We start from the raw sequence: 16382 nt of genomic DNA on the forward strand, positions 1-16382 counted from the left end.
GGGCCTGTTTGATCAACTACTTCATCCCTCTCTATGACCTTATCTTCTTAATTGCTTTATATTCTTAATGATTAACCACCTAACTTCTTGTGGTTTGGGTTATCTGATTACTTTCTAACATAGTGGGGTGTGTGGGTGGGATTAATAATGTTGGGGAGTTTTCTCTCTGAAAATGCTAACTGGAAATAGCTGATCATAGCTAAGAGATGACAGGACAGTCCTGTCATAAAGCATCAGTTGTGAAACTTGTCAAAACTCTCATGACATAACCTCTGAGTGTCACTACACTTTTTAAAAGAGATTCAGGCCAAGTATGACCCAACTGACTGAAAATTATGAAATCTCAAGTCTCTTCCTCAGTTTCCATCTCTCATGCAAAAGGCTGATATTACAACATGATTTAAAACCTGAAGCGGTGGTCGTTCAAGTTTCTTAAGTGCAGAAAGTCCTGTGGCAGAAAAATATAAAATGTGACATTTCTATGTGAATCTTTGCTAGATCAGCTATATCTTGAATAATCACACACCTGGTTGGCTGCTCTCTAGTTCATGCTTACAGTGATTTAAGTTTGGGAAGCTCATTAGGAAAAGGAACACAGGGCAATGTTGTTCAGAGTAAATTCTAGCAAAGTCTCTGGCAAACAGAGCAGAAATTTCACAGCAGATTTCAGAATTAAAGTAATTTAAGCCTGAGGATATGAATCAATGAGTATGAATCAGTGAGTTTAGGAACCACATTTGTAGAAACTGTAAGAACAAGGTAATTTGTGTGGCACAGAGAGCAGGTCTGGCTTGGGGACAGGCTGTACCTGCTTCGTGCGCTGCCAAATGGCGGCTGCTGCGGAACCTTCTCACAAACACAGTTTCTGTTTCAAAGTGCTGCATTACTAAGAAGATTAGGATTTGTCAAAAATGAATGGATTGCTCCTATAAGTGGGTCGGAATGTACTGAAATTCTGAGGGCATTGCCTTTTAAAGAAGCCAAAAGTAGCATCATGTAAGGGTATTAAGTGAATGATTGCATTAACGCCTTTAATTGCTTGTGCTCACTTTTGTGCCCCAAAAAGAGAAAACTGGGATCAGTCTAATAATTTTTGAGTAAGAAAAGCCTTTCTTAAAAGGAGATTGCCAAAGACATGTTCTTGGACAGATGTCCTGGACAGAGCCTGTTATCAAATAAATTAGGCTGTGCCTAATGTTAGAAAGAATCTTGTAAACACACACAGAACTGTCACAACATGACTCCCTTCTGCATTAAGAATGGTCTTTTCAGAGCAAGGCACACCAGCTAAGTAGTGGGAAAGCTGCACAGTTGCTAATGCCACTGTACTTTTTCAGTAAAAATCTCTCTTTGGTCTGCTTGCTTTCCTCAAAAATTCAATTTGCTGTGTCTTTGTTCCTGTTTCTTTCTCTGCCTCCTGCCTTTCCAGCAAATTAAAGTTCTAAAAGATACCCATAGACATAAAAAGGGACTGCCAGGATGTCACATGCCTTCAGGGCCTTTTGTTCCAGTTTGGAAGTGAAAAGAAGGAGCTTCCTTTCTTGCTGCTTAATAACTGTATTTGGCATTTTGTCTTCCTAGGGAAGGAGCAGTGGCCGCTCACTATCGCTTCCTGGGAGACCTTCTTCATTCATCCCTCGAGCCATGTCTCCTACTTCTCCTCTTGTATTCCAGCCTGCCCCTGACTACTTCAGCAAGCCAGACACAGCAGCTGACAAGCCTGGCAAGAGACTGACTCCCTGGGAAGCAGCAGCCAGATCTCCCCTTGGCCTAGTGGATGAAGCTTTTGGCCCCCAAAGCATGCAGGAATCCGTTGCTGCTAACGTGGTGTCGGCTGCTCGCAGGAAAACGCTTCCTGAGCCACCAGATGAATGGAAACTTAAAGTTTCTTACGAGCCCCCAGCCCCGAGTGGTAGCATAGCCTCACTGGGAGGGAAGCAATCAGGGGTTCTATCACCCCAAAAAAGCTCCCTGTCTGCCCCAAGTGCCCCCCAGGCTGGCCCTAAGCTGCAGTATCCCTACTGCACTCAGCGCTCCACAACGGATCCCGATATAATGTCCATGGATTCCAGGTCTGACTATTGCTTGTCAACAGCTGATTCAAACTACAATCCACAGCCAAGGGGATGGAGGCGTCCAACATGAGCAGCTGAAGGGCCTGGGGCATTTTCCCTTCTTCCAGCTCAGCAAGCCCTAAGATGTGAGTTGGAGAAGGAAAGTTTCTTGCTGGCCTGGTGATCTCTGAAGTAAAAAAATGAGGAGACAAAATTGAATGGAGCACAGTTTTCACATGACTGCAGTGCTAGCAGCCTCTAGAATAGACTCAGTTTTACACCTAAGATTGTTCTGTTTGTCAAAAGGCAAAATTATGCATTTCTTGGGGTGAGGGGGGAGATGAAAGTGGGGCATTCAATGTATTTGATGCAAAAATCTAGCAAGGATGTGGAAAGTGACAGCAAAAATGCTTGCAGTTAAGCTAATGTGAAAAAAAAAAGTAAAATAAGGGCATTTTAAAACCAAGAAGTATTTTACAGGATCTTGCAGGTTTTCTGAGTATGTTAGGCATGAGTTCTAAGTTACTAAATATAGTCAGATTTGCAAAAGTTCTAATGGAAGTGGAAGACTTTGAAGCACTGGCTTATTTGCCATATGGTTTTTACTGCATTTCTATAATGAGCTAAGAAAGTAAATCCATGGATATTCTTACTATGGTAACAGTTAAAACACGTCTGTGGCAATGGTACCTGAATCACCACAGTATGTAGATACAGGAAATCACACACAGTCAATCATTTCAGATAGATTTAAAGACAGTTCCAGTGAAGTTTTACATCTTGTAATTAATGTGAAAACACCAGGAAGAGAGGCATTGTTAATAGAGATCAATACCATGATACTTGAACAACAAAAGAGATGAGGAGTCTATTTAAATTGGATTGCAAGTTATTTTTGTAATAAACTATCAAACAAGTCAGAGGCTGAACAGCCTTTATTTCTCTGTGAAATGCACTATGTCCTGAGCATTTACTGCTCCAGTGCCTGGTAATCCAACTGGCTGGGCAGTTATTTGTGTTTCTAAGGTACCTCAAAGTTTAGAAAGCTTTTGAGTTGTATCCTCAGTTGGGAAGACATAGATAAGTTGTTTAGCAAGGACAGTTCCTGCTCTAGAAGTTGGCATGTGGCAGAGGGTTCCTGATACGTGGTGCAGGGTGTGAGTCTAGGAGCAAATATTTGGGTGGTTGCTTATACCTAAGTGATGCTGATGGATCTGAAGGGATGCTGAGTTATTTTTGCTGGTGAGACATACCTTGCATTTGCAGCTTATTTAAACAATAGAAATATGTGGCTAAAAATGTATGTATTGCAGGCTTCCTGGGTAGTTTAGATGTCGTTAAAGCATTAAATGAACACCCCGAGTTTTATGAAGTGCTGTCAATCCTCCTTATTCTGTGGGGAATTCTTGAAGGATCTGTCAAGCACAGTCAGCTGAAATTACTGCAACAGTACTATTAACTCTCCTTAGTTTCAGTAAGGCTGTCACTGTGAGTGAAGGGATTCGATTAGACAAAGCTAAAACATATACCCAGCAAGAAAAAATATAGTACAAAATATTCCCATCTGCAAAGAATTTTCACTTACAGCAATTATAAAATGTAATTGGTATGAAGGAGAAAGGAAAATGAAATCCAAGTTCAGTTGAGGTGGAACTTCCCCTAAAAGCAAATAATTACAGGAAAAAATATAGCCTTAATGAGTTTAAGTTGGCAGAAATTCTGTAGCCAAACAGAAGCCTCCCTAAAATTCAACTGATCCTTCTGACCAGTCAGGGAATGAAGATGAGAGAGTGGTAAACCTTTAGAATAGGATCATATGCTATAGCACTTTACAGATTTATTTCACATTATGAATTTCCAAAAAAAAGTGATTTAGAAAAAATACATGAACAAGGCTGCCATGATATGCCTGAAAACGAGCTTTGCACCTCAGCGTTATATATGCACATGATCAGAGTAAATTTTCCTGCCACACAGGCAAAAATAGATGTCTCTCTGCCTCTCTGCAGAGTCCCTTTATGTCCCCTTTTATCACAATTGGGAATATTCCACCAGTGGGACTGTGGAAGTCCCCTTAGCCTTGAGGGCTTATCCTCACATCTAACCGTATTGCCCTGGAAGTACATGCCAAATCCTCACTTAATTTCAGTTAAATTATAAATCAAATTGAAATTCAGTGAAATCTATAGTTCAAGGCCTTAGATATTCAGTAAATACCAATGCATATGCATTTCACAGAAGGCCTCCATTCTGAAAAGTGCATGCCTCTTACATATTTTGCTCACCTGTGGTCCATATTACCACAGCAAAACAAGTTCCTCTTTCCAGGTCAAGTTGAGGTTTCTGCTTTTAACTGTTTCCTTTACATAATTAGAAAAAAAAACAGATTAATGAGTTTGCATTAAAGCATATTTTTACCCAACACCATTATTTTAATTCTAAGAATTGGACACCTAACTTTTACATTCCCATTGAATGTAGTGGCATGAATTCCGAGGTCATGCATCTACCAGAAGCAAATGTGTGCTTAACTTTAAGGTACAAGCAATTAAAAATTGCCAAAAGTGTTTTTAAATGTTGGTATTTCAAAAAACGTTATGATACCAAGTGATCTTGGAAAGGCTTTAATGCTGTGATCACATGGCATTACAGGAAAACATTCTCTAGGATGAAGCCCTAATTCCCCACTCCAAACAGGCAACAAACATGGAAGTGAAGAGTTTCAGACAGGATCATTGACTTTCTGTCAACTCCCCTAGAATAAAAAATGTGCAGCCCTATAATTTCATTCTCTTCACAAGCAGGAATTAATCTCTGAGTACTTCTGTGAACATGAGCATCCCTGACCCTGAGTTTCATGTGGTTTTGTATCATATCATAGATTAGTTTGGGTGTTTAACATGACCTACTCCAGATTTCTTTTTTTTCTCCTGCTGAGGATTTCCTAGCTCTCTTTCCCATGTGGATTCTCCCATATCTAATATGGAATGACTTCCCAGTGCACCATTTCCCTCAATAGCAACACTGGTAAGTGGCTCTGGCCTCCCCAACACCGTCTATTTTTACAAAGTCTGTGGGCAATGAATTGTCTTTGAGATCTGTTCCTCTGCTGCAGAGAAATCCAACTAATAAACAGTTTTGAAGTTATTAATGGGAGGGCAGACATGAGGGCAGGCATGCATACAGATCACATAGCCTTGTTTGGAAGGAAATCAGGCTAAATCCAGATTGAGATCATGTAGTGATTTCAAAGAAAGCAGCAGGCCAAGACCAGTAAATGAAATATTAATGCATCAGAGCTTTAGAAGGACCCCACAGCATTTTCCACTTTCTGTCCTTCACCCCGTTCCTCCACTAGCAAAGCATCTTTCTATAAAATAGTTGTGACTGTTGTGTGTGAGTTCTGAATATATTAATGCAAGTATTTCATACATTTGCTTTTGAATGCACAGATCTGCTCAGTAAATGTGAGGGAAAATTTCTCTTGATATTTTAAATCATTGGCTTTGTGCTCACCCTCAGAGGTGTCTCTGTTAACATGCAGAGCATTTGAATACACAATGTAACTGAAAATTAATTTCTTTAGTTATGTTAGATGATGATGTTCACAACTCTTGTTCATAGTTTGTTTTCATTTTGGCGTGCTTTAACACAACCAAATATCTATTCACACTGCATTTCTGCCTAGTAGCAAGAGACTGTGTTATCTTTATAGAAGACTCTTCACTTCTAAAGACTTTTGCTCGTTGCAAAGGACGCTTTATTTGACAGTGCATGCCAGCAATGTAAATTGTATCACATAATAAAGTGATTTGACCAATCAGATGAGAAACACAATTTTGTTTTCCCTAAATTCTTGTCTGTTTGTTTAAATAATCTGAACCCAAGTAAAGCCTAATCTCTTTTTTTCTGCACCATTTTTAGACTCACTGACTTTGCCTGTCAGTGACCTCGTGCTGGTATGAGCTTCTAGAAGCTTAAATCTGTATCAGGTCAAAAGGCAACTTATCAAATTTAGTGGAATTTCATTTCCATACTGACTAAGCAGGGGAAGGAAACACAGTGAAGTACAATCTAGCCAGGTTAAATAATACAAACAGAACAGTTTTTGTTGCTTGAATATTTTCAGCCCAACCACAAAAATCTGCAACTAAAATCTACTTACTGTACTTGTCTACTTTACTTGCACCTAACCCTTTGTTTAGTTCCTTGTACATTGCTGTATTCTCATTGTTTATTCTCAATTGAAACTTACTGTTCAAACGTGAAATAAATATTGTGAATAAATTGTGAACCAGTCTGTACACTATGAAGGCTATTTGGATAAATAGCTCTTTAGGAAATAGGGCCAGCATATACAATCTAGCTGTGGAAAGTCAGATCAGATTTTCACTACAGACATGAAATGAATCCCAAAGCAGTTTTTGTATTTGTACAGCAAGCAGGATTTTGTCCCCACTACAAGAAAAATGATTAATGCATGTAAAACTCAGGGAACTGAAAAAGCTCCACAATAGCATTTTAAGAGCTTTGCTCTACAAAGGATTTACAAGGTTATAAGAGACCAAGTACTATTCCTTTCCACAGCTACATTTCCATTCTTTGGTAAATTCTTAAATACATCATAAAGAAAGGAAGCATAAGCCACACTCACAGTTTAACACAACTCCCTTGAGTCCCGTAATTGGCAACAGATTAAAAATCTCCCTGCCAGGGGAACAGTCATAGGTTTTGTAGGATGTTTCACTGTGCAGAGAATGTACCCTGGGTTTCTTGGAATGCCCTCGATTTTCTGGTGCATTCATCACCGCTTAAGAGCATTTAAAATGACTCCAGTGTGGCAGACTGCTCCCTTCTGAATGTGAGGCTGATGGAATGGGGAATTTTAGGTCCAGAGAGGCAGACATTTCCACGCCAGTATCTGGTTTTCCTCAAACTGAGCATTTGTACTTTGAAATTGTTCCCTGGGTATATTATTGGACCTTAAAAAGAAGCCTTGTGTTGCTGCTGAGTCAGAAACAGCACTCAAGATGCTGGAAAATGTCTGGTGTTTGTTCACACATTTTCAGTCCTAAAAACGGACTCAAGTATTTCACACTCAAAACAAAATGACCTCGGGAGCGTTTGCGTGCATGCACATGAAGCTGTGGGGGTTTTTGTGGAGAAAGAAAGGTAATGGTCAATTAACAGATGTTCATGGAGAACTAGGAGAACATACTGTGCTGCACTGCAGTTCAAACAGCTGGAAGGTTACAATACACTGACACACGTGTAAAAAAGAAGGTGTTGATAAACCTCCAGATCTAATTTTATCTTTAAAGTAAATCAAAACCCAAGGGTAATTTTTTCTAAATACTGAAGGTGTTCATGACTAATTTTTTCCCTATAAATAAGGAAACCAAAGGAAAGATATGCTAATTGCTGGACAAACAATGTTGAATGTTGTAAATAATTTAAACCAGACTGTAGATAAGCAGAATTTGCCCAAGGCAAAAATGGAAAATAAGAAGTTTTACAGAATTCTAAATCAGGATAATAGATGTATTGGTAGAGTTTCCTAGCATGAACAACCTCACAGAACTGTGTCAGCTATAAAACAATTGCCACTCTTTATATTATTAACAATTCCAAAGTAATTTTCGTTTTAATTAGTCACTTCCTAATATCAATGGATGTGCTTGGATTTAGCCTCAAAATGTCAGTAATTTTTGAAAAATATATGGCCTATAAAATGGTTTGTATACAAACACAGGACTTGAAGCTCCCTAGTGAATTACTTGTATGCAAAACAGAATATTTTGAAGAAGATGATCAATATTGGTAACTTTTATAGTTTCCAAGAAATTCCCCACCACAGATCCACATTATTTCATCATTTTGTGAAAGTTCAAGATTATTTTCTGCAGAGTTCACTATTCTTTACTTCCTTTGGCAGTTTAAAACCCCAAGAGATTTTCCATGTGGTAATAAAATAAACAGATTAGTGTAGAAATTAATAAATCTTCCTACTGAATCAGTACACCCTGAGAAAACCCACATTTCAAAGAAACACCAAGAACAAAACAGGGTAACAAAATTCCTTGGAACACATGGAGCAAAATCCTGTTACCAGCTAAATCAACAGGAACTTGACTAATCTACCACTTATGCCAGCAGGGCAAAGACTCCATCTCACACAGAAATGTGTAGCACGACAAAACACAACAAATTTACAAGCACTGAGCTGGTGCCAGCAGTTCTGTAGATTTTTGTAGCCTGTAGAATTACAAAATGTGATTGACAAAACAATATGGCATTAATCAGATTTTTAAATGTTATCTTCTGTTAGGAACTTGCTCACTCATGTGCAGAATTATGGAGAGTTATTTCAGCTGGGATTCTGCTGAGGCTTAAGTTGCTGTTTTGGCCTCCTGTATAACCAGTGTGAAGGGGCATTCTTAAAAAGAAATTAACTCCATCCTCAAACAAATGCCTAAAATAGGTGAACTGAATCCCAGGACCCCAGGCATAGCCTTACATCACTCCAAACTCACCTAGGCTTGCAGAGGTCTGTTTGGATAATTCTGTACTTGAGAAATGGATCATCAACAGACCAGAAAAAACACCCAAGGACAGTGAAGAGATGATTGTTGTTATTTTGGGAGCCATAAAGTTATGGAAATTTAGGCAGATGCTTTTTCAAAATCAACTTGAAGGCTTCTCAAAGGAACAGATCAGCACTCATCTCTTCCTACACTTTAATAAGCTGCTGTTTACCCAGCAGCTCACCCACAGATCACTGTGTTTTGGATGTTTATTACTGGAGTTAGATGTGACTGCTCTCCATGTAGCCTCAAATGAACAGCAGTATGAATACAGGTTTGGAGAGCAGCAATCCAAACAGATAACATTCAGACAGTAGCAACAGTAGCTTTGTTTTCCCTTGTGACCTTTATAATAATTTCTACTGCTCTCAATGCTCTGCCATAAACTGTGTACTGAAGGGCAGAGAACACAAAAGTAGTTAGGACTAAGTTCACAACCACAATGAGGATTATGGCCACTTCCAAAAAACATTGTGATTTCTTTTCCCCTCAGATAATAATTTGATTGTACCTTTCATATTTTTACTTCCCTGTTTTAAATTCTTGCCATTATTCACCATCTCTCTTTCAGATACTACAGTGTGTACGAAATGCACGATACTTTTTGACAAAGCATATAAACTTCCTGAAAAACCATAGCGAAACTAAATACAAGAAATACATTATATTGAACACTCACCTACATATACACAGAAAGCTCACAAGCCCCAGAAGATGTGAGGTAGGGAGAGAGCAGGAGGGAAAAAATAAAATCATGTTTTACCAGTAAAGCAGAAAAATTCTGGGACATTCTAGGACATGGTAGGTTTTCAAACTTCTATTTCCGTCTGCATTTTAGGGACTGGCGCAATCTTTGGAACAAGGATGGTCAGTTTGTCACTAAACACTTCAAGCTTACTTATACAATAATATCAGGTTTATTGCTCTAAAGTTTTGCAAGCCCAAAAGAAGACAAGAGGTTGGACTAAGCCTAGTGCTGTCCAACAGAGGGCAATGGTACACAATCCACACATCCATACTATTTGCTCTCCCTGACAAAGCCTCTGTTTCTACAGAGAAGCTGTGGCACAGTTAGAGATCTGTGGGGACACCAGACACCAAGCAGTGTCATTATCAGCAGTCCACTGGAACTCAAATGCCATAAAACTTTAAAGTTTGAGCTAAATCAGATGATAGAGGAGGCATTGCTTAATGAGTCTCACACAGACTGTAGGTAATTACTCCTGACCTCAGCAGCATGGGGTGGACAGATGTCATTATCTCATTTTGCCAAAGGAAGAGAACATGGAATGGAAAGAACACATGCACTGCCCAAGGCTGTTGTGACAATGGCAATGCTGCACTTGGATGGGTACATTCCTGGCTCTTACCTTCACCTATAATCCACTGGTTATTTATAGCAGTCATGCATACTTCACAACCAGCACAATTACATTCTTACAGCTCAAAAAAGGAAGAGGAAGGGAGCTCCAGGTCCTTTGAAGAAACAATCTAGTAACTCAAGAGACAGATCAAGTTATGGCCCAGACTGCCTGACAAAATTCACCAAATCTCATGACAGAGAATGTAAGGCTTTGGAGTTGTTTACTCATAGTAACCACAGCTGAGTGAACAGAGATTAACCTCAAAGGGCAGTAGAAGAATTCGTTTAAAACATCAGAATTAAAGGGGGAGTCCACATTTTTACCATAATGGAAGCCCCTGCCTTCTCCCATGTCACCATGCTAGTCTTACCTAAAGTCTGTAACAAAGCAAACAAAACCCATCCAAAGGAACCAAATCTTAAGTTCCTGTTAAATCATGAGCCTCCCCATGAGCTATTGCCAAATCACCACTGGCAATGTCTTCAGTCTGATGTCTGTTTCTAAGGAGCACATATTGTTTCTGTATCTGTCCCAACAGTAATGTAAAACATACACTCAGCTGCTACCAAGGGGATCAACCCTGCCACTAAAGGGAAAAGAATGGCACAGCCATACTCAAAGGCACCATATGAAGGCATGTTTATGTCAGGAGTCACTTCCATTAACCTGGGGAAAAGGTGACACACATGAAAATTTATGACAGATGGTGCAAGAGTTTCTCTAGTCCCTCCTTGAAAACTGCATAAATAAGAAACTGTGATTGATTTTTAAATGAGTGAGCAAAACTTGACCAACTTGCCACTTCTTTCTCAGCAAAGTGGAGTTAACAATTAACTTCTCCTTCTTAGCAGGTGGCATAACAATAAATGTAGACAAAATCAGTGTGCAGACAAAGTACTTTGATGGACAAAAAGCTTAAAGAAAAAAAAATCTCTGCTAATGGATTAGCAATACTAACACCTGGAAACAGAAGCCTCCTGGAAAAGAGAGACAGAAAGCACACAAACAGAAAGCAACACAAGCACTGCTAAAGAATCTTCCTTGAATGCACAGTGGCAAGGAACAGCCTAAAGGTAATGAACAAATGTAGTCAGTTCATGTGATTACGTGACCACCAGCTCCAGTGATTTCCATGCAAGATACTGAGGCATAGTCTCTGGGGGAAAGAGAAGGAAGTTGGCATAATTAAAATGCCTTATGTGCACAGGCAAAAGTCACACACACTTTGTTTACAGCTTCCTTGCCACACAGGCCCAAGTTCCCATCCACTTGCATGACAGTGCTAAATACTTGCTTAGTTTTAGTTTAAGTTCTAACCGTAAACACAATTCAGGGAGAACAGCAAAAACATTGGATCTGTCATCCCTAATCACCCATCCATGTCTCGTCTTTCCTATTGCACCAGAGCATGGCTATTGTTCTAAATCAAATGTTACAGCATAAAGATAAATCCTTCCCTAGGAGAAAACCTTCAGCCTTGGTATTTAAGTGTGTACATACTATATTATACATATCTTTTATTCCTAGTGCAATTCCGAGTCCACATTCCTGGAAGTTTTACTCTTCAAAAAGCCTTAATTCCTCCACCAATGACTTTTACTCTTACAGTGTGTTTTTTTGAGGGGGATGGAACTATAAACACAACTCCAGACCTTTGCCAACAATAGTTTCTTGTTTCTTTTAGCTCTGTTCACTGTTCTAAGTGAAAGAGGAATTTGGAAAAGCAATTAAGCTGCTAATGTTGGCAGCTTCTGTTTGATTTGACAGATAAGCTTTATCTGAATTAAGAAGTACAAAAGTGTTGGTACAGCAAGTGTTACTCCACTGAGCACAATGCCCACATTTAGGGCAGCTCAAGTAATGAAGAAATTACTCAGGAGAGTAAAACACACATGTACAATTCCACAATGCATTCCCATACAGTGCGAGGAGTTTTAATTCCACATCTGTAGAACATCAAGAGTAAGAATGGAAAATATCTATGGCATGGCTGGACTCTTGTAAAGTGGAAAATATGAGATGGTAGGAGTTTTATTTTCTGCTAATCATCTAGCAAGCCCATTAGTCATGGAATGCCTCTAAACAAAATGAATCTGTGAAGAAAGAAACAGGAGCAAGAACATTAAGAGAAAATATAGCACATTTCAGGAGTGAAATATTCCTTCTCCCATTTAAAAATGATTCTTCTTGCAAAGATGGATGTATGGATCAAAATTTGGCCTTTGATTCTTCATATTTAAGAGCTATGTGAGGTCACAATTAATTGGATGCAGCAAATAACTTTTTATTTAAAAAAATTAAAGGGGCAGACTGATGATGGTGTAACCCAGCAAGTATTACTTCCAACACCATTGCTCACACTTGGTAAAGAATAGTGTCCAACCTATTGTACATTGATTGTATATTCCAATATCCTGTAAAATACATCCTTTCTGTGGCAACCTGCTCACTGATCTTTTCTGCACGACTCCAATAACAGCTAAAGGGGAAAAAAAAAGGGAAAAATGCCAAGAATTAATCACAAACTCAGATATTATCCCTAAAACACATGCACAGTAGTACAGTAGATGTGCTACACACAATGAAAAGTACTGCAATATTTTGCACTTAAAAGGGTCAAATTGATAGGTATATTTGGGGGTATAATGTAATTGTGACATGTGACAGTTTTAAAATTTATACTTGCCTAAGTTAATGATAACGTATTCAGTTTCACTGACTAGCAGAGCCTTTGAAATGAGTTTGGACACAGTGTTCAAATTTTTGAAAGGTAAGGTCATGACATGTCTTGATGACACAATAAAGAAATACTACTTCTTATTCACCACTTTTGTGTTAACTCATAAAAAGAATATCTGCTGAACTACAGGCTTTCTACATTTCAGCCATGAAGTATTCTAATTAACTTCAAAGTTAATGAGATCGCCAGAAAATACCAAACACTGGACATGCCACAAAGCAGAACAGCAACATCCCTACATTTAGGGAAAATTCACTAAAGATGGTTGCTAACAATTTTCACTGCTGAATGCAGAAATTAGTTCCCTACATGTGAAACAGAGGAAAAAATGCCCCAAAATCCAACTGATAGTTTGTGTTGTTTCAATGGTGACAATGGTGTTGAATTTTTTCCAAGATGGATTTTTCCCACAAGAAGACTACTTTGGTGGTGGGCATATTTTTCCTCAGCAAAATTAACAGTGACAAGAGAGAAACTCTGAACCTTCTTTGATAATGAAAGCACCAAACAGAAAACAGAAAGTTCAGCCAGACTATAATCTTAGAAGAGAATCTACATCTCATTTCTGATTATTGGGGAAAAACCACAACAGCAATACACTCTACATCTTCTCTGCTAATACTGAGTCTGCCTGTGAAAAACACCTGGAGAAGAACCTTCACAAATGCCAGAGGCAGACTTAGAGATTCAGGACTATTCCCTTATTAATAAATAATAATTCTCTGACTTTATTAAACAAATAATATCTGAAGGCTTCTAAAATACATCCAGGTTGCCTCACAAGCCTGGTTGTTAACTGACACCCAATGCCTATAAGTTCAGCAAATATTGCATAGTTGCAAAGGGAACATCCATTGCTTTGGTCGCATGATTGTCAGCTGTGAAGATGACCAGAGTTTTTTTGGATGACTTCTTTACTTCTGCTACCTTCACTATGAAAGGACTTAATTTCTCAGCCAAAATTGAACAGGTCAGCAGAAAAGCTCAATTTCTAAGTAGTCAATTGTCTGGAGGAATCTGATTCATTTTGCACTAAAATTTCTGTCTTTTTTGTATTGTATATTCATTTTCCAAAATACAGCATTGTGCTCTTCCAGAAGACCAAAGTAAATTTTTCTCTCTTCAGAGGCCAAATAAGGAACGGATTTTCCTTCCTGTACAAGTAATACAGAATTAACACCTTATATATACTGTAAAAGAAAACTCAGTCTGTCCTAAGGGTAAATTTTCCTCAGACTTCGTCTCTGGAGAAAACTGACATCCCAAGAGAGGATCCGTTCCCCGAGAATCATCTACATTTACAGCCTTTAACTTACTCTCCAAGGCTTCACATGTCCTGAATAGAGAGAAACAGACAGGTACTGAAAAATGTTGGTCCAGGTTTGTGGTTTGGTAGCCAGCAATCTCCGTTTCAAAAGTCCTTTTGCCTAGTATCACATTGTGAAGTCTAAAAATAGCGTAGCCTCTATATTTACACTGTTGGATAAGGTAAGTCCCTAAATTCATGTTCAAAGCATGTAAATAAAAATGACTTTGCAGAAGCCTTGAGATCTGAAAACAGTAAATGCCTAAATGTCTTAAAATCAGTCCCCTGCTCTGTAGCCTGAATATCGTGTTGCATATGCAAGTTTGGACACCTCGATTTAAATGCTTTCTAAAAACAGTCTCAATAAAGCTGGTGGCAACCTAAATCAGGAATTTAGAGGCCTGCTGGTTTCTCCCAGTAGTATAGATGCTTTCTAGCTTTGCCAGCCCAAATGTTTTCAGATGCAGGAGGAACAAAAGAGGGTTCAATGTTCCCCTCAGGACCCAACTGCAGGTCTCCCTGTGCTGAGTGCTCGCAGTTTCCACTGACGTTCAGCCAAGCTCTGCATGTGCTAAAGGGGAAATCTTATTTGGCAAGTGACACTACCACACAGCATTGCAATCCACTGAGTACAGAGACAAATCCTGCTTTCATCCTTCTGCAGCAGCAAAGCCACATTAGCTGACACTCCCTTCCCTGAACCAATCGTGGACATATCCTTGTTTTGATTTAAATTTGTTCTTGTGCAGGAAGGGCAGAGGATGGTGATTTATTTTCACAGAAAAATATGAGCGGTTATAATGATTAATGGGAGCATAATTTTTCATAACAAACTGGGATACTAAAAAGAGAAAGAAATGTGGGACAAGTTATGTAATGTGTACTTACTGAAATATGCTTCATGTCTCTGAAAGGAGACATGAATTGCCATCTCTGGAGTGAGCACCAGCTTTGCCACTGAGGGAAAATTCAGTGGCTATAAATCACAAATCAATTCCCCCTAATTTATTCTAATTTATGGTGAAATGTCCATCAAAAGCTACTATACCAAACACTAGAATATCCACTGCATCACATATTCCCATCTCAAAAAGAACAGTATCATCCCTGTGACATGGAGGCCTAAAACTCAGTGACACCAATGAGTACCAGAGCTGCCTTGCCCCAAAGCCCCGAGGATAAAGCAAGGTTAGCACAGCTGCCCTGTGTCAGGACTGAAGGTTCCTGCAGACTATGAGACATTTGTCTGAATCACTTACAAATAGCAACTGTACCCAGAGGAACAAGTGTCTTGGAAAGAAACCACTGTTACCTAGGATGACACTTCTCTTGGAACCGTGCTGAAGTTTCCAGGACAGACTCAGTTCAGTTCTAGGGATTAGAAGCCATGTTCACAAAATTTTTCCTCAGGGCAGCACAGGAGTATCACATCATTTCTCTTTTTTTTTTTCTTGTGAAACAAGATAAGACACTCATGCACATGTCTGCATGAAGAAATGGGATTTTTAGCTGTGGTCTTATGGGGCACTGGGGTCAGCCTTCAAGTTTGTATTATGGCCTACACAGTGACTTAAGAAAAGAATGCAAAATTATCCATGTCCCTTCTACTGCAGGCTGCCACTCTTCAAAGAGAACTGTCTCTTCATCCTTCCTCTATCATGGAAGCATGGGCATAGGCTTCCAGGCTGTGAGTCCAGTGAAGGGCTGTGGGAGATACTTTCCTCAACAGAAAACAGAAAAGTGCTTTCCATCTAATGGTTATAATAAAGTAGATGCTGATACAGTCTAGGGCCTTACAAAATAAGTGATTAGAAGTTATATTAGATTGTATTCTTCATTTAGGAAAAAGAATCTGCCTGGAACACAAATAAAGCAAAAAAAAAAAAATTAAAAAAAGATAAAAAAAAGAAATCTACTTCAGAAGATGGTAATCTCTAGATACTATTACTCTTTATATGTAGTTTGTTATTTTACAAGAAGACAGGTTGTCCTTTCTGGAGAACAAAAAATATACATGAATAAATTCACACCGCAGTAAGTTTATCGTCTGTGGGAAAGAATTAGAGCAAATGATAAATGAAACCTAAGATTCTAAAGGAAGCCTGACATTGGTAGTCAAACCAGAAGTCCACTGAAGTTCTATGCAGAGGTGCCAGGCAAGATGATGAGCTGTACAGAGGATGAAACAATGGAGGAAGAAACAGAAATAGTACTGGAGAATGCTTCTTTAATAGACCTGCTTCAGGAAAAAGTGTTTACAACAGCTGAAACACATCAGCAATAAAACAGGTACTGTGTTACCCTGCTGCACAGCAGTTACCATAAGGTATTGTA

General features: G+C 39.0%; 1 protein-coding gene across 2 annotated transcripts in view; it reads left to right on the forward strand.

Annotated features, from left to right (window-relative positions):
• The window catches only part of SYNPO2 (synaptopodin 2), a 79503-nt gene extending 73612 nt beyond the window's left edge, over positions 1–5891 (forward strand). Inside the window, exon 5 of one of the 2 annotated variants that reach the window (XM_031062001.1) lies at positions 1675–5891. In XM_031062001.1, the coding sequence (XP_030917861.1) occupies positions 1675–2145 (471 nt within the window). In that variant the 3' untranslated portion in view covers positions 2146–5891. Of the gene's footprint in view, positions 1–1581 lie in introns of both variants that reach the window. The other variant, XM_005427043.3, reaches the window with a different exon arrangement.
• Positions 5892–16382: the final 10491 nt, after the last annotated feature.

The sequence above is a fragment of the Geospiza fortis genome, unplaced genomic scaffold (assembly GCF_000277835.1).
Source record: "Geospiza fortis unplaced genomic scaffold, GeoFor_1.0 scaffold636, whole genome shotgun sequence".
Lineage (NCBI taxonomy): Eukaryota > Metazoa > Chordata > Aves > Passeriformes > Thraupidae > Geospiza > Geospiza fortis.